Below are 18634 nucleotides of genomic sequence, written 5' to 3' on the forward strand. Positions count from 1 at the left end.
GACTTGAGGTCAGTGTGCAGTGTGTGGGCAGTGGAGGCCACGGGGCTGGAGGGAGGCCTGGGGAGCTGGTACGGGAATGTTCAGAGGCGTCTTTAACCTGAAGCCATGCCAGGGCCCCAGGGGTGCACCTCACAGCTGGCCCCCTCCCTAGAGGGAGAACAACTCTGGGAGAACTCAGGATTAAAAATCGCTCCGGGGTTTCTAAATCCAGAAAACTCTGACTGGCTACAGAGAGCGAAGAGGCTCCCAGGGAAAACCGGCCTCACCTTGGCCTAGAGGAGGCCCTGTGCCCAGCCCGGTGCCAGCGTAGCATCACAGCCCCAGGAACCCCTGAGGCTGGGAGAGACGCAAGCCCACTCAAGAGCTGGGATCATTTTAAGGCTGGAAAGTCGGATGTGCTCCCTGTCTTCCCCGGGTCACAATAACCCCAGTGTGTGGATGTTTAATTTCGGGCTCCTGGAAGCCCTTGGTGGGCAGGCGGAAGGACAAGCTGGGGCCCCTCCGTTTCCTGGGGAGGAAGCAGGCAGCAGCAGCCTCCTGCTGGGACAAGCCGGCTCCAGCCACCTCAGGCCCACTGGGGGACAGGAGCTCCTCAGTGGCCGGATCTCGGCTGTTTCTCTGTCAGTGCTTCAGCTGGGAGAAAGGAGCTCCGTCTCGGCTTGGCGAAAGTGACCCGGAGCCGCCTGGGGATGCACCCCGCTGGCAGCGGCTCTCGTCCCAGCGCCGCCTCGCAGGGCATCCAAGGCTTGTCAGCGCGCCAACACCGTGCCAGCCTCCAGGGTCCCCGCTGGCCCACCCCCCGGCGTCAGCGACGAGCAGTCTGATCGCTGGAGCAGCGGCCGGGCGTGGACTGCCGCCTCCTCCGTCCCCAACCTCCCCTGGAAGACTCCCCTGGGGCTTCTCCACGCGGTCCCCAGCTCCCAGGGAGGCGCTCGCGGCATGCTCCCGGTGGCTCCTGCCTGCTCCCCGGGACCTAAAGCCCAGGAGGCTGCGGGTCGGAGCGCGGGCGTGGGAACGCCCGGGCACCCGGGGTGCCCGGAGCCCTCCACGGCCCACGGAGCTCTTTTCTGAGAGTCGGAGGGGCAGTGAGGTCCGCCCGCGCCCCGCCCACCTCGACCGGCCCCGCCCACCTCGGCCGGGCCCGCCCCCACCTCGGCCGGCCCCGCCCCCACCTCGGCCGGCCCCGCCCCCACCTCGGCCGGCCCCGCCCACCTCGGCCGGCCGCCCCGCCCACCTCCGCCGGCCCCGCCCACCTCGGCCGGCCCCGCCCGCCCCGCATGGCTCCGCCCACCTCGGACCGCCCCGCCCGCCCGGCCCCGCCCGGTTGGGAGGACGCTGCGCAGCAGGGTCGCCAGAGTGCGCCTCTCACAGAATCCTCCAGGTTCCATCAGGCGGAGGTCAGAGGGAACCCCTGGCGGGTGGCGGTGGGTGCCCGCTGCTCTTCCAGAGACCCGCCCCGTCCTCCCTAGCTCCTGGGCCTGCCTGCTGGTGCTGAGGGCTGCGGGGGTCCACCTTGCCCGGGGGTCTTAGTCCGGCAATAGGAGCGCCAGGCTCCTGGCTTCCCCATAGTTTGACAGGCAGCCCTCTAGTTGTCAGACAAAAATCCAGACGTGATTTGGGCAAGCTGTTGGTGAACTCTGAGAAGACCCTGACCCTCGGTTTCCTCCTCTGTAAAATGGGCTGGTTATGGCATCCCACTTGGGTATGACCGCACCTGGCCTGGCATAGATGGCTGAGGAAACTTGACCAGCTCGCAAGCCCCTCCCCAGCTGCCCCTGCCTCACGTGGACCTTTCCCCAGCTGGGTGAAGCCTGGGGAGCCCCTGGCTCTGCTCCACCCAGGGCTCTCCAGGGTGCTGGGGGGCAGGCTTCCTGAGACAGGCTGCAGGAGGCCGAATGCTGTCCCCTGTCAGCCAGACACAAGTGGAACTGCACTCCCACCACCAGTCCCTGGAAGAGACCCCTTTTGAGCAGCTGCACTGTGGGCCTCTCCTGGTCACCACCCAGGAAGACCCGTTGCTTGTGCAGTCCTCTGTCAGGGGAGACTGAGGCATGTGGGGGGCAAAGGGCCATGCCCAGGGGATGGTGAGCCAAAGGCTCCCCCAGGACCTGGTGGGAAGACCAGAGCTGGCCCTGTGGAACCCCTGGAGTGGAGTCCACCTGTCCTACCTGCTGCCTCCTGCAGCCTCCTGGGCGGTGGGCATCTCCAAAGGGCACAGGCTGCCTCTGGGCTTACTGCCAGCCTTCTAGAGGGTTGAGCAGGAGGAGAGAGAAGCAGGCTCAGAGAGGCCTGGCCAGGGGCTCCATGGACACACATGCCCACTGTGTGGGCAGTGAGCCTGTGCTACCTCATGAGGGCTGTGCAGGAACAGGAAGGGCTGGCGTCCAGGAGGAGGAGGCCCAAGGAGCAGGTCCGGGAACTCAGCACAGCCTTGCTCCACCCGCTGCCGAAGGTCCTCAGGACAGTGGCACTGGCCTCCCCTGGCTGAGAGGAAAGAAAGGAAGGACCCTTGAGTCATGAAACAGACAGCCCAGAACCTTCCACAAAGCTCTTCTGAAGTGTGTCTCGGGCGTGGGGCGGGCTGGGTGCAGATGGCCACATGGGCTGGGAGACAGCCCGGGGAGCTGGCCATCCGCCAGCTCCCATGACCATGCGGGCAGAAGGTGGAACCCAGCAAAGGATGGACCTTGGTCCTGTGTCTCACTTTGTACCAGCCAAGTGTACAGGAGGGTGGACAGGGAGGGTGGACAGGGAACTGTAGACAGGGAACTGTAGACAGGGCAGGCAGGCTCTGTGGTGGGTGTATTTGGGATCCCACACCTCCGCCCCTGTCTGGGGTCCAGCATAGCTCCCCGTAGGCCAGCTTTGGGCTGGGAGGGCCGCACCTCCACTTCTCTCAGCCAAGGTGTTCAGCTTTTATTTAAGGCCTGGCGGGGACATAGGACAGAGAGGCTGGTGCTCGCCCTGAAAGCCGAGGCAAGCCCTTTTCTCTCCACAGGGCGAGATGGGAAACTTCAAGCTGGGCCTCATGTAGGTCCCAACCACCGCAGATAGAGGCAGGAGCTCAGGCAGGGGCAGCAGCCCCAGAAGGCCTGCAGGGGGCAGAGGGCTGGTGCCCTTTGCAGACCCTGCCCATCTTGGCTCCCTCCTCTCCAGGGTCCCAAGGTGTGGGGGATCAGGGGTGCTGCCTGCCCACCACTGGGGCTGCAGCCCTAGCACCCCCTTCCTCCTCTGATACAGAAAGCAGCTCGGCAGAGGGTGAGCATTTGAATGCTAGGCTGGTGCAGGGGTCCTGGGAGCCCCCGGGGTGTGTGCATGTGTGTGCGCACGCACGCACACACACACATGCACACACACGCACACACACATGCACATGCATCAGTAACCACTTTCCCATGGGGGCTGGGCTTGAGGACCCTCCTGACAGCCTCCACCCTGATATTCCTGAGAAGGCTGGAGGCAGGGAGGTTCTGAAGGGGGAGCCTGGGCGAGAACAGTGGCCTCAGCCATAATGGAGGGTCCCCAAGGCAGTGACACAGTGGGACAACAAGGGATGGTGCTTTGTAGCAGATGGAAGGTGGAGCAGGGGGTGCACCCAGGCAGGGATGGAGCAGGGCCTGGTGAGGGGTTGGCCGGGGCCCAGTCTGTCTGACCCAGCTTCACTAGACGCAGGGGACATGACAGATGGGGCGGGGTCTGCAGGCAGGACCCCACTCGAGGCTCTTGGGGCTGGTTCCCTTGGTGAGTGGTGAGTCGTGGGTGAGTGGAGGGGTGTCTTTCGTGTGTGCTCTGGATGGGTTCCTGGGGCTGGAGGCATTAATGTCCCCTCCCCAGGGTCCCACTTCTGTGGAGAGGGACAGAGCTGCTGTGGGGAGCCAGGCCTCTACAGTACGTCCAGGCTGCAGGTGGGGGAATTATTTCTCTCAGAGGTGTCTTAATCTCATCTCGTGGTGCATTATCCAGAGCAGTCCCTCCTTTGGCAAGGACAATTTTATCTGCATCTTCCACCCCCGGTCCCCAGCTATCCCTGTGCTGCTCGTGGCCTGGGCAGCAGTGGGCACCGAGCTGCCAGGGCCTGGTTCCACTTCCTCACCCACTGCAGGCTCCTTGCAGGCCGAGGGTGCCAACGGGACCAGGGATCTGTGGATGACTCTGGCAGTGCCAAGGCCGGCTTTCACCCACACCCCAGCCATTCGTGTCCTCCTTGGGTGGTGACAGCCCGGCGGGCCCCAGCTGGGGAGCACTGATGATGCTTGGCTCACATCTGGCAGCACCTGAGGCCTTACCTGCCACATGCCATTCTCAGGTGCGGGGTTAGAAGGGACACAGTTTCTGCTGAGCAAATAAATGTGTGTCCAAACCGAGCCCCAAGGGTCCACCTCTCGGCCGTAGGCTCACCTGCGCTGTCTGAAGCTGTGCCTTCCCTGAATGTCACAGTAACTGCTGTCTGTGGGCCACCAAGTTGGGCCAGGCATTTGCAGTCAGATCTCATGAAACCAGAGAGTGAAGCCCTGTCACCCTGCCCAGATGGGCCGCGGAGCCGTGGCCCAACCCCCGGGCCCTCCCGGAGCCCTGACCTGGTGGCACCGCAGGAAGAGAACCTGGAGCACCAGGGGCCCAGGAGGGCCTGTTCCGGGGACTGCAGCGCCACTCCCCCTCCGCCATCCCTGGGTGCTCTGAATTGGCAGGGACCCGGCCACTGCAGTGAGAGGAACCTTCCAGGTCTGGCTCCTGTGGATCCAGGAGTCCCTCCCCAGCAAGGCCACCTGACCACACCGAGGGCCCTGGGACGGCTGGGCTTTGCTCTTCCATTCACTCACCCAGATGCCGGCTCCCCGCAGCGACTGCACCAGCCACGCTGACCACGCGGGCTCTCCCTGCTGCTAGCCACCCGCTGCCTCCACGTGTCCCTCCCACAGACGTCAGACGCAACCCCCAAATCTGCCCGCCACTCCCCCGACGTCGGCTCCTACCCCAGTGCTGCAGCCAGAAGCGGGGGTCAGCCCCCAGTCACCCCCAGCCTGTTCCCTCCACCCCGCGGTTTGTGCCACAGCAGTGGCATGAGGACACTGACTTTGCCTCCCAAACATGGTGGCTCTGGGACCCCTCCAGCTGCCCTTGCCCTGCCACCCTCCCTGGCACTGCCTTCGTCTGGGCCAGACTCCTGGGGCCCTCACCCCTCTGTCCGTTTGTCCCCAGGGCAGCCCTTCCCCTGCCCAGAGCCCTGCTCCTTGGCCCTGGAGAGCAGTGCAGCTGGGTCGCTGCGCCCTCCACTCCTCCGTCTAGTGGACAGCTGGTCACTCAGCAGGGTGGTCTCTGACAGGCCACGCCCGAGCACCTGTGAGGGGCGGCTGGCGACACAGGGCCGGCCGTCGGGCAGCTGTGGGGGCAGCTGAGCCTGTCCAGGAGCCCACACAGTGCCGTCCTCCAGGGCGCCGTCAGGACGTCTTCCAGCCCCAGATGGGGTGGCTGCTGCCAGGCTGGGAGACATGCTGTGCGCATGATCCCAACTGCGTGCTCCATGGGTCCCCAGGAGCCCCGAGACACCAAGAGGCCCACCTTGCCAGTGCTCTGGGGGAGGGGCTGGGAGGCCGACGGTGTCCTCGCTGGCTCCCGGAGCAGTCCTGGGCTTCTCCAGCCCTGGCCTCCAAACCCACACCCCTCCAGCCAGGCTGACCCTGAGGCCGGGGGCCAGCTCTGGGAGTGACTTCCAAAGCCTTTATGTGGATACTAATTACAACAATTATGGCTTTATCAGCAAGATAAAGGTCGGCAGGCACCCGAGGGAGGGCGTCCTGGGGAGAGGCTGCGCAGGGATGGGAGCGGGCAGCCTGACCTCTCCGGGAGGGAAATGTCAATTAATTATCCTTTTACAGCTGAGTCAATTAGACTCCCCAGTCACCTGTGTAGGACGCTGAGGCGGAGGCAGAGGGTCGCAGGGACGGACCGGCTGGGAAGCCAGCACTGCGAAACGGACGGCTGCCGCGGCTCAGGCGCCCCAGGAGGAGCTCAGGCCCCGGCCCAAGTGCTTCCTTCATTTAAGCGAATTCAAAAGATAAAACGTTATTGGCCCCGAGGGGAAGAGAGTGGCCCAGCGTGGAGGTGACCAGACACACTGCGTCAGTCTTCAAGGTGGACTCCACTAGCCCAGGAGCTGCGCTCACTGGGGGGCCTGGCGCAGGAGGCCCAGAGCCGCGAGCTACGCAGAGCCGTCCATGCAGTGCGGACATGTGGGGTGGGGTCTTGAAGCCCCCGAGGGCTGTGCAGGGCCAGGTGGCACCTTTAGGCCTTCGCGACCTGCCTAGGCCACCAGCCAGGGGCCTCCTCTCTACTGTCCGCCCATCCAACCTGCTGTGGCCAGGGATGGCCTGGCCAGGCTGCCCTCAGTGGATGGAGTGCCATCCCCACTGACTCAGAGACCACAGGGCACGTCCTCCTCTATCGGTCCCTGTGGCTGTTGGTTTCCCTGCATGCGCCTCCCCCAGCATCCAGGGTCCCCGGGCCCTCCTCTTCCCCTGGGCTGCCACCCGTGGTCCTCATCCAGCCCTCCAGGGGCCAGCAGGGACGTGGCCCAGGACGGAGTCTTGCCAGGCACCTTCTCCATGGTCTACACGCTGACCTCGCCCGCTATGCTCACTTCCCTCACGAGAAACCCAGGCGCGGCCCGCTCAGGTCCAGGGCCACACTGCTCTGCAGGCACCCCGCTGCGGAGAGCCACCTCCCGGATCCCTGGGGTGCTAGCAGGTGGTGCAGTGTGCTGCAGCAGCCTGTGGCCCCTGCCACCGCACCCTCCAGCCCTGGCGGCCACCTGCTTCCTGAAGCACAGAGAATGGGCTTGATTCCATTTGCCCAAATCCCCTCTGCGCATCTGGACGACAGCATGCCGCACGGATGCCCCCAGAGCGCCAGCAGCCGTGGCCACCACTGCTCCTGGCCCCACACTGTCTCTGTGCCACCCTGCTCGCCTCACTCCCGAGGCTGTGCTGGGCCCCCACGTTCGCCCGGGGCAAGCCGCCGCCAGCCAGCAGGGCCTGGGTCTCTCTGGGTCTCACTCTCAGTTTCTGGAGGCAACCCACTCAGGAGCAGTAGCCCCAGCCTGGGCGGGCAGCAGGAAGTGAGAAGAAGGGGCAGGGCTGCCTAGGGGCAGGCTGGGCACTGCCTCATTCCTGCAGCAGTCTCAGCACTACCCCGCAAGTGCCCAAGCCTGGAGCCAAGACCCCCCCACTCCCCACGGGACTGTGGACACCCTGATCAGTCCCAACCCAAGATCCAACCACTGGCCAGTGGACAGCCACAGGCAGTGTGATAGCTGACGGGGACAGAGGCCAAAGAAACTGGGTGACCCATGGGTCTCTGAGGGTGTAGTCACTTCACAAGAGCAGAGGCCGAGCAGGACAGCCCTAGGCCAGGACAGCCTGAGCAGAGCCCCGGCCCGAGACGCCGTGGTGACCAGGGAGCCCGGCCAATCTCCTGTCGCAGTGCCACAGCAGGGAGGCTGCTGAGGGTACACAGAGCCGTGGCATACGGGACCACAGCCGCCCAGCAGGGCCAGTGTCATATGGAGACAGACTGCTGGCCAGGTGACACTAGAAAGCAGGCTCAGAGCCAGCGGGTGCCAGCGTCACATGGAGGTGGACGGAGTGGTTGGTAGAGGAGGTTGTACCTGACCCTGAGATGCCCAGTCAGTGGGTGAGTGGGCACACCCGGGACCCGCTGTCCCCGACCCATGCCCAGGTGTGGCCTTCTTTGTTCCTGAGCCTCTCCTGGTGCCTGCCCAGCCTGGGTGGCCCTGAGGTCACCTACTGCAGCACAGCAGTGGTCAGCCGGCCATGGAGAGGCAGCGGCCAGGAGCACCATGGAGGGGCAGAGCGGGGCGCGGAGCTGTGAGGCAGGAGGAGCCTCCGGGGGCCTGGCCTGCTGCGCTGCGCTGCCATGGGTAGGAACGCGGCCCCCTCAGTCCTGGCGTGGACCCAGGCCCAGGAGGCCTCAGGTTCCTGCTACATAGGTGGATGGGCTGACAGCGCCAGGGCAGCTGGCCATCTGCCCGCGTCAGGACCATGCCCAAGAACACTGGGCACCACACACCTCTTGGGAGAGGGCGTTTTCTTCTTTCCTCGTGGGCTGGGGATGTGGTGCGAGCAGTGGCCTACAGTGCAAGTCCCCGGGTTCCGCCAATAAAAAGGTCACCTCAGATCTGCAGCCCGGCCCATGGCCCTGGGCACACACTCCCCGAGCCGCGGGAGAGCGAGCTGCTGACCCCACCCCCGCAGCAGGCCTCCTACAAACCAGGACCTCTCCCCCCATGTTCCACGTGCACCGTCCAGGCTTCCCGGTTGTTGCAGTCACATCCCCTACAGTGGAGACCGGCCTGGTGGGGTCCCATGTGGCACCAAGTCCCTCTGTCTTCCTCTTCCCCTCCGTCCAGAGCACTGGTGGCCTTTCCTTGACGTTCGCAGGTCCCTGGCCAGGACTCCTGGGGAAAGTCCCCGGTTGGCTTCGTCCGAGGCGCTGTCACCCGAGGATGGAGGGTGTGTGTCTTTGGCGGGAGAGTCGCGCACTGGCCCACCCGTGGGGCGGGGCGGGAACTCGCGCGTCCTTGACCGTGGATGTGGAGCCCTGTCTGCCAGGGTCTGCGGCGGGAGCCTGCTGGGTCCCCTGTACTCTGTGGCCAGGACTCTGGGGAGGGGCTGAGGCCACCACCCAACGCGCCACGCTGCCCAGCTCACTCCTGTTGGTCCAGGCCCCGACTCTGCTCTGGCCTGGGCCATCGCCCTTCATCTGAGTGCCCCACGTGCCCCAGGCTTCCTGGAGGTGCCCACTCCATGGCTGGTGCCATCCTCTATACTGCCCGCCAGCTGATGGCCACGCCCACCTTCAGGTTCTCCTCAGGGGACAGTGCTTTGTGGGGAGCCACTCCGAATGACCACACCTTCCAGCCCTGCTGCTCGAGGCTCTGGCCAGTCACTACATTTCGTGGGACTTGGGCGCTGTCCCCGCTGGGATAGCAAGGCTGGCTCCAGGTGCAGGCGTCACCATGGGCTGAGCTGCACTCACTGTTCCTTGGACTCCTACCCCTGGCCTCATTTGCATGGCTTCTCTCAATAAGAGGGTTCACACGTGCTCCTCGCTCTCTTTCCAGGGACCCCGAGGGTCAGAGGAGCCAAAGAAGAGTCTCTCTGTCTCCGTGTGGTCATTTCGTGCAGCCCAGTTCCCCTGGAGTGACCCTGAGTGCTCAGTCGTGGGCCGTGACAGCTTGGAAACCCTGTTCCAGGGCTGAGCCTGGCCAGGGCTGCTGCGCTGCTGCTCTGGGCGCGCCCTCGAGCACACCCTGGTGCACGCCACGTCCAGCCTGCCTCTGAGGGAGGCAGACCCCAGCTCGCCTGCCGGTTCCCGCTCGGCAGCCCACGGCGCAGGCCCTTGCTTGGCCTGTCCCCAGTGTCACCTGTCCCCATCGTCACCCTGGCCCCACACGGAGCCCTGCTCAGCCCCGGGCTCCAGGCTCTCCAGTGTCTTCCTGCCCCACGGGGCTCCCGGCTCCACCCCACGGTCCCCCACGGTCCCCCACGGTCCCCCACCGTGCCCCTTGCCTGGCTGCACTCAGCAGCTTTGACATCAGATGGCTGAGGGGGCAGGGGGCACAGGGAGCACCTCAGAGGAGAGATGGCCTGCGAGGGCAGGCGGTGAAGGACCAGGCTTTCCCCTGAAGGAGCAGCTGTCCAGCAAGGCAGCTGAACCCTGGGGGGCAGAGGTGACGAGTCCCCTGCCACGCTGGGCTCTCCCTGCTCCGCCCTCACCCTGACTTGCTGCGGGAGGCACAAGGACTTGCTCCGTGCAGTCACCTGGGACCCTGCCCCGCCCCACCCCCACACCCTGCTGCTGTGGTTTGGACAGACACACACCCACGTCTGAGTGAATTTCCATTTTTATCCACTGTTTTGGCATTGGAAGCAACACAATATCTTTTTATACTATATTTTTCTGGGACATTCCCTCTGCACGATATGATTCCTAGAAAAAGAATTTATAGCCCAAACTTCCTTTGAAAATACGGCTCTGGTGCTACTCGGCCGTGATCAACCACAGACGATTAATATTAAAACGTGGTATCGTCCCACGAGGCAATGAAATTTCCAGAAATTCTCTGCCACACATTCCGCCCCTTTTATTGGCAAGACTGAATTAGCGACAGAGGGCACCTTGATTTCTAAAATCATTTTACAATAATGGTTGATTCCTTATACATCCCATCTGATATACACTCAAAACCATTTGTCCAACGTGTGAAAGAGAGAAAGCACTCAAACCAACTGGAAGCATTCACCGGGAGGGTTTTGTGCATTAAAGAAAGAAAGGAAGAAAAGCAATCTGACCTTCTCTGACTGTGTGGCTCCTCTGGGTTCCCAAATCCAATTTCAGGGGATTGTCTGAGCTCCGGGGCCCACAGTGTCCATCCTGCAATCAGGGGCACCTGCTTTATGAGTCAATGGGCCCAAATTACGGGGGCTGAGGCGGACGCCCCACCAAGAACAAGGAACACAAAACAAAAGGGCTCTGTGCTTCAAGCCGTGGGTGGGAATTACGAAAGGTTAAGAGACTAAATATAAAAACCCTGCTGAATATAAAATCAGCGTGCTTTGTTGCTAAAATCTGGGTGCTGTAATTTATCCAGAACAGGGTTTGGAATATCTGGCAACAGTTCACGTCTAGGAAATCGTCTCTCCTCCCCAACAAAATGAAAGGCGTCTATTGCAAAGTTAAAGACAATTGAGCAGCTGAGATAGTTCGTATCAACAGAATAGTGAAAGACTGCATTTTGCAATGACATATTACTGACATTAGTCCCCTGGAAAGAGAAAAATGCTTCTCTCTTCATTTCCTTATTTATATGAGCAGAAATCAAGTTTTTGCAAGGTTCGTTTTCTTAATTGCCGAGTCCAGCCGGGCCAGGGCCAGGGATGCCCACAGTGGCTGAGTTTTCTTAATTGCTGAGTCCCAGCCGGGCCAGGTGTGGGCCAGGGTGGGCATCCAGAGCAGCCCGGTCCACCTGAGGGCCAGTGGGTGCTGGGCAAACCCCAGGGGTGTATCTCTGCAGGTAGGGGCCTCAAGGTCTGGGCAGTGGACAAGGCTGTGGGGGCAGGGTTGCACGTGCCACTGGGGAACCCAGGGGCCTGGACCAACAGGCGGGTGCCCCCTTCACGCACAGTGGTGCCTAGCTCCACGGCGCAGCCACTGCGTCACACCCAAGGCAGGGAGAGTCCTGCAAACGGATGTGGCCCTGTTCTTGCAGTCCAGAGATGGAGGGTGAGCTGGGGCCCTGCTGCTCCCGCCCCGGGTTGTTGGCACCGGGCCCTAGGAACACGCTGAAACCACCACCGTGCTGTGAAACGCACGCACGCACGCGGCCCCTGCTCTGCCTTCACCCGAGCCTCACTGGGGTGGAGCTCCTCTCCCGGGGGCCGGTGCCCTTTCCCGTCTCCTCCCCAGGCGCCTGAACTCCTGGCCACAGAGAACAGAAACCCCACCGCCCCGAGTGAGTGCATCCAGGGTTGTGGAGAAGAGCTGGCGGGTCACTCGTCCTCCAGGGCACATGTGGCAGGTGGGGCCAGGGAGCAGCATGTCCCCACCGAGGCCCACTGCACCCACCTGGCACCGGCCCCACCTGGCCAAGGCCAGGCTGGCCTCAGGCGCTGCGTGAGCTCCATGCCAGGCCCCTAGCGCCTGCGTTCCTGGAGCCGTGCCCTGGATGATCACACACAGCCGCCTCCCACATGCCCGGCTCCGACAGAGCAAGCAGCCTGCTCACCAGCAGCCCGGGCTCTGACTGCTGAACCCGCAGCCCACAGCTGGCCTTACAGTCCTGTGGCCAGTACCGCAGGGCACGGTGCGGGTCACGGTCGGGGCAGCCTCAGTTACAGATTCTCCTGGGGCTCATCTTGCAGAGGCGGCTGGACACTGCCACATTCTCCTGTGCATCTAGCAGTGCCCAGGAGGCATAAGTCCATGACTGGACGTCTATTCGGCAAAGGGCCTTCCTTCCCTTCTTCTCTGATAACAGAGCCTCATCTTTCTTGGCACATTGTATTTCTTCATGTGGCCTGGTGTGGTTGTGGCCATGTAACCAAGTTCTGCAACTTATGCTTCTCCCTTCCTGCCAGCTGGAACAGAGCCTCCTGGCTGGAGCTTGTGCAGCCACTTAGGGCCATGAGGTGGTACATAAAGATGACAGCAGCAGAACAGGAAACACAAACTGGAGTCCCCTGTGTTGGGGAGGGACCTCACTCTCCCTCTGGTCACCACTGTGCTGCAAGCACACAGCCTGCCCATACTGAAGACAAATTTAGCAAGGGTTCATGCCCCCCCATTCCACCTCCAGATCAGCTGCAGGGAGAGGTGGCCATTGGGTACAAACACCCTGAGGCCTGGCCATGCTGCGGCCGCTGAGCTGGTGCCTGATGAGGTCACAGAAGGACCCGGGCCTTCCGCACCTGCCCTCGATCCCTGCGGGAGAGCCATCTAGGTGGTTCCACAGGCTGGCCCTGGTGGGGTCTGCCAGCCCCCTGGGTTTCAGCCTTGCACGATCCCCGTGACCTGAGCTGCTGGGGCTTTCGTCCCTGCCCTGCTCTTGAGCTCTGGCTGATGGCAGTGGCTGAGCGGCCACCTCCCAAGACATCCAAGCACACGGGGCAAGAGCCTGCTTGTCCGGAGCCCAAGGGCACCTAGCCTTCACCCCAGGAGGCACAGAGGCTGGCCGGACTCGCCAGGCAGAACCACAGACGTAGGACTCCCAGGTTGTTGGCAAAGGTGCGGCAAGGAGGAGGGTGCCACCACAGGGACCCCACACCCCAGTGTGGGGTGGGGCTCCGGGCGGGTTCTCCCTTGGACAGAGGTGAGTCTGCAAGGGACGATTCCTGGCTTCTCTCCCCGCACGGGAGTCTTTGCTTTCTTTCAGGTAGTGGACACACACCTGCTCCAGTGACCCCTTGTGGCTGGTTGCAAGGTCTTGCCTGGTCCTGGAGTCTCTGTAGGGTGGGGCTCAGACCTCCTGGAACGGGGCTCCCGGCCCCCACACTAGCTGGAGCCCTGCCGACTCACACCTGCTTCCCGCTGGCCAAGGAAGGGTCCAGCGTTGGGGAGACAGAGCTGGGTGCGCAGCAGAGGGCTCCTGCCCTGGGCTGTCACAGCAGGCTTCCTGGCACAGGGCCGCCAACCTCTCTTCTGCTGGAGCCGTGCCAGCTCCAGGCTCCCTCTTGCCCACGGTGGGCACTGTCCTCGGCAGGACGGACTGAGCTTGGCCAGGCCTTCACCCTCTTTTTGCAGGATGCCTGAGGAGGAGGCCCACCTGCTCCAGGGTGGGTGGGGTGCGGGAGCTGGAGTGGCTGGCGAACCTTGGCCAGCACCCTGCCCGGTGGACAGCGGGCTGCAGAGCGCCCCAGGGGTCCTCGGCAGCGGGTGCGGGACCTTCAGTAGGACTTTCAGTGGGAGAAAGAAATCGGAGAGGCTTATTTTGAATGCTCCCTGGAGAGGAGGGTGAACAGTTCCCCTGGGTTGAGTCTGTCCTCTGTGGGGTCACGTAAAGGGAGACAAACACAGCGGGCGGGGACGCCTGGTTCTGCCGCGTCCATCCAGCCTGGGCCGCGCGGCTCCCTGCGGCGGACCTGTCTGCACAGGTGTGCTCGGGCTCCGTCCAGGGCCCCGGGGCTGGCTGGTGAGTCAGTTGCCATGGTGACAGCCCTCCTGGGGTCTGGTGGGAGGCTGAGGGATGGGCTCCGTGGTGCACAGCTTCCTGTGGGTTCAGGACCACCTGCCCCTTCCGGATCCTCCACCCCAGGGCCACCACCAAGAGATGGACCAAGCGAAGATGCCCACCCAACAGGCCGTGGAGGCCGGGGTAGGACAGTGGTCCTGCTGTGTGGGGGCGACCAGCCCTTTTCCTGGAAAGAAAAGTGGAAACAGGCAGAGAGCCCCTCCCGCCCCGGGCCCCTCCTAGGCAAGGTGGGGACCAGCAGGTGTGCCCGCAGACAGCCTGGGCGGTGTGTGCCTCTGCTCCTGCCACAAGGGGCTGTGACCCTCATTTGACAGAAGAGGAAACCGAGGACGGAGGCTCAGCTGGAGGTCGTGGGGGGCTCAGTTCCGGATGTGCTGTGTGGGGGCTGAGCAGAGCCACCCCAGGGAGCCGAGAGAAGGGTACCCAGGTCCCCAGCTCCCCTCCAGCCTGCAGCTGACACCCACGCACACCCCGGTGTCCTGGGAAGCCTGAGTCTCCCCGAGAGTGAGCCACTGCTCTGGACCACGCCTGGGGTGGCCCGTGGGGAGGGCCCAAGGTCACACACATAGAAGAACGATGACCAGCCGCTGAGCCTCCCTGTGGAGCGGCCACAGAGGGGCCCGCTGAGCCATGGCTGTGTTCCGGGGCCTGGATTCCATCGCGCCCTTGGAACTGGGTGCTGAGTCTCTAGGAGCGGAAGGCGTGGCGCCCAGGGAGCATCTCTACACTGAACTGTGAGAGCGATTCTGCCGGAGCTGAGAGATGGCTTCCATAACTGAGGAGGAGGCCGACAGGGGGACACGGGCCAGGTCCCGCCTGTCCTCAGAACCCGCAGCCCTGCCACAGCCAACCAACTTGCCTTCCCCAGATGCTGGGGTCCAGCTGTCCCTGCAGCCTGCAGCCCCCATGAAGATCGAGCCCGAGGCCGGCCTCCCTCCTCATGCTCTTGGATGGAAAGCAGTCCAGCCACCCGGCAAGGACAGATCACCCGCCCACAGGGCCTCAGAGGCCGCAGGTGTCCGGAGGCTCAGGTGCCCCTCCTGGGCAGCAGCAGAGCCAGGGACAAGCCTCTGCCCACCGCTAGGGAGAGAGCACCCTGGCAGGAGGGTCTGCGTGCAGAGCTGGGGCCACAGGCTGGACACGGGTTGGGCAGGGGTGGGGACCTGGGTCTCGGGAGGGGCTGGGCCACCTGGGGAAAGGAGGAGCCTGCCAGGGAGAGGCCCGCCTCGTCCATGTCTGCTGGAGGGTCCCGGGCACAGCGGCAGGGGGCAGCAGGGGGCAGCGCTCCCCACCCGGCTGTTCGCCCCTGGAAGGGGTCTGCTTGTCTCCTGCTGTTACAGATGACATGTGAGGTGTCCCCCAAAGCTCCTGTGTGACACAGTGCAAGGTTCAGAGGTGAAGTGACTGGGTCTTGAGAGCCTTCACTCAGTCAGCAGATTGATGCACACAAGGGATCAGCTGGGAGACGCCTGGAGGTGGGGCGGCTGGAGGAGGCCGGCACAGGGGCGTGCCACGGGGTCGATACTGTCCCTGGTGAGCAGAGCTCTGGCTCCTGATGCCCTGTCCTGAGCTGCCTTCCTCCTCCACGCCCTCCCCGTGGCCTTTGGCCTCCCCTCGGCCCAGAGCATGGAGAGGCCTCCTGTGGATTCAGACCTCGCAAACCCTGAGCCCCACGCAAACTCCCCATCCTCCAAAACCGCTCTTGGTCACAGCAGTGGAAACTCTGAGGCCAGCTCAGGCCGGAGCCCTGGTCCCCCAGACCCTCTGTGCCCCAGTCCCTGGGGGGCTTTTCTCGCCTGCCCCGATTCCGGGCACCTGACTGGCCACATGCCCCTCACTGCTGGCAGCGCCAGGCCAATCAGTTGCTCTGTTGACCACTCACCAGCCAGGCCACTGGGGGTGTCCCCTTGATCTCCCTCCATGAGTGGTGAGTCATCTCCGGCACTTTCCTGGGCAGCCTTGGGCTCCAGGCCCCGCAAGGTGGGGGTGGACAAGGGATAGGAGATGCACTGGAACCCACTGGGAAGGGAACACCCAGGTCAGGCCTGAGGGTCAGGGCCAGAGGCCAGTATAGGGGAGGCCTGTGGCCTGGCCCTACCCTGGGTATTGGCTGAGACTTGGAGTCCAGGAGCACTATCCAGGCACCCTTGGGGGGCTGTGTGGGTCACCCCAAGATGCCTGCTGGGCAGGGACCAACTAAGGCCAGAGAGAAGGGCCAGTCAGTGCCCTGCGGTCCCCTCCCCGAGGCCTGCCAGCCCTCCATGCTATTTAGTTGCCCTTCCTCTTGGCCACTCCCTGTGCCGTTATGTCCACCCTCCCAAGTCTGCTGCAGCACAGGTCACATCCTGCGTTGGTCCTGGCCCATGGGAACATGTGGGTGGCTCCCTCCAGCCCGACTCCTCCCCTGCCTTTCCAGCCCCAGTGAGGCGTCACCTGGTGTCACCGTCACTCACAATGGCGTCTGCATGGGCGTCTCTTGGTGGTCTTCATCCACTTTGAAAAAGCTGACCTCGGAATAGGTTGGGAGCTGCACGTATCTGATGCCGGCGGAGATCCTCAGGACCCGGCCACTCTCACCTTCCAGGAGAGAAGTTGGGGAACAAGGCCCTAGACGGCAGCCCCGTAGGAACGTGGACAAGGGCTCAGCCGGACCCCACCCCGGGCCTGTCACACCCCATTTTCAACTCAGCATGACCACATTCAGCTTGGGTGGCCTCCCCTGGGTCTGTCCTGCAGCGGTCTCCCGGCCCTGGGATCTCCGGGGCCTCCTCATGCACCCCAGTATCTCTGCCTTAACCCTCAGCACCCAGCTGCTCTCCTTCCCTGCACTCCTCTCTGTTGGGTCTTCCAGCTCTGTCACCTGCCCCAGGAGGCCTGGAGAATGCTTGGGGACATTGCCGTCTGCAGATGGAACCCTGGGCCCCAAATCTCCAGCTCAGTCTTCAGCGTACTGACCGCCCACACGCCCTGGGAGGGCCTGTCTCTGCTAAGTAGCTCGTGGGTTCACCATGTTGCACCGCTGCCCTCGGCTGGTCAGCACCACAGTGAGTGCCTGTGGTGGACCTGTTTCCCCCGCAGTCCTGGGTGGACACTGCTGCTCTTGTCCATGGCTCCTGGCCCCGGGAAACCTCAGGCTGCAGGGAGCGCCTGAGGACAGGGCTGGAGAACCCGACAGCCCCACTTGGAGGACCCGAGAGAAGCACGTGCTGGGAGCGCAGGCGGGAAGGGTGACCAGTCCTGTGTCCCAGGGCTGCTGCCGAGCTCTGGGGCCAGCTTCCAGACCACAAAGGACCTGGGGAGCAACCAGGTTCCCGAAGCCTTAGAAGAAACTCAAGACGAAGTGGCAGACCCGGGGGGCTCCCCCTTGGGGTGGCAGGGAGAGGGTCACCTCACACCCCAGAAGCTGCCCTGAAAATGCTGTCAGTTGAGGAAAACAAGCTGAGAATCTGGGGGACAAGGCATGGAGTCAAGGACACGGCATCAGCGAGGAGACAGCACAGGTCAGCACACACACTGAGAGACTTGTCAGGCCAAGGAAAGGGCCACCTGGAGGAAGAAGAGAGACAGGGCCTGGGCTCCCCGATCAGAGGGGTCGTTCCCCCAAGCCCTGCTGGAAGTCACGGGGGACTGGGCACAGTCCAGTGCAGTCCTCAGAGGGCCCTGTAGGGGATAACTGGTCTTAGATGGAGCTCTCCTCCAGACCTGCCTAACAGTCAGAAAAGCCCCAAAGCATCCAACTGTCCAGTAGCTCACTCTGCCCTGGAACAAGCTCAAGTTCAGTCACAGGAGGGCAGACAGCGGGCTCCAAGAAGGCAGAGTTTACCATGTCTGGCACCCAATCAGAGTCACCAGGTATGCAAAGAATGCAGGAGAAGGTGGCCCATAAGGAGGAGAAAGACAAGTTGGGGGGCTGGGGCTGGGCTCAGTGGTAGCACTCGCCTGGCATGTGCGAGGCGCTGGGTCCGTGCTCGGCACCACGTATAAATAAATAGAATAAAGGCCGATCGACAACTACAGGAAAAAAATTAGAGATCTTAAAAAACAAATAGATAAGTAGGTCGAAGCCGACCTGGAAGTGACGGTGCCTCGGCAGTCAGGACACCAGGAAGGTGGGCGTTGCGCTGGGCTGCGGGCTCAGCCTGGAGCAGAAGGTGGAGCAAGGGCAGCTGGGCTTCTGGGCTGAGCACGGCGACGCGAGGGGCGAGAAACACGGACTCTCACCAGACGACACAGAGGACAGGTCCCGGGACTCGGAAACAGAGCAAAGGAAACCCCAGAGAAAAGAGAAGAAAGAGAAAGCAAGAAGGGGAGGAAAGGAAGGAGAGGAGGGAGGGAGGGACCGCGGACCGCTCGCCCCGGCTGCGCACGAGAGGCTGCCGCAGCAGAACCGCGAGAAGGGATGGCTGGCGGCCGGGAGCTTCCAAATCCGATGAAAACTATAAACTCACAGGTGTGAGGAGCTCAGCAAGACCCCAAGCATAAGAGGCACGAGGAACGATCGCACGCCGCATCATGACCAGACCGCCGCAGAGGCGAGGGCTGCCCGAGTGACTGGCCACGGGGACAGAGACCAGGAGACCTCTCCTGGGGACCGGCCAACTGGGGAGCAGTGGAGCCAGGCCTTCAGCCCACTGGGGGCTTGTGCCCGCCAACGCGACTAGAGATCGGAGGGTGGAATGCAGATGTCCGCAGACACAGAAATGCTGAGAGAATTCACCAGCAGCCACCTCCACCACGAGGGATGACGGAGTGAGTCATCTGGATCGACAGGACGGAGCCCGGAGGGCCAGACGTAGGAGTTAGGTGTATAGATGAGATTTTTTTCTCTATTTATGAAATACTATTGAAAAATAGGTGGATGGGTGCTGT

At 63.1% G+C, this 18634-nt stretch overlaps 1 protein-coding gene across 1 annotated transcript in view; it reads right to left on the reverse strand.

The window, feature by feature from the left end:
- Morn1 (MORN repeat containing 1) overlaps positions 1–18634 on the reverse strand; it is a 49662-nt gene that overhangs the window by 11489 nt on the left and 19539 nt on the right. The window contains exons 9-13 of the mRNA XM_071618537.1: positions 16219–16342; positions 15648–15784; positions 2348–2484; positions 2169–2245; positions 1941–2031 (exon numbers count right to left, since the gene is read on the reverse strand). Coding sequence (XP_071474638.1) covers positions 1941–2031; positions 2169–2245; positions 2348–2484; positions 15648–15784; positions 16219–16342 — 566 coding nt within the window. The remainder of the gene's footprint in view (positions 1–1940; positions 2032–2168; positions 2246–2347; positions 2485–15647; positions 15785–16218; positions 16343–18634) is intronic.

Source organism: Marmota flaviventris, chromosome 10, assembly GCF_047511675.1.
Source record: "Marmota flaviventris isolate mMarFla1 chromosome 10, mMarFla1.hap1, whole genome shotgun sequence".
Classification (NCBI taxonomy): domain Eukaryota; kingdom Metazoa; phylum Chordata; class Mammalia; order Rodentia; family Sciuridae; genus Marmota; species Marmota flaviventris.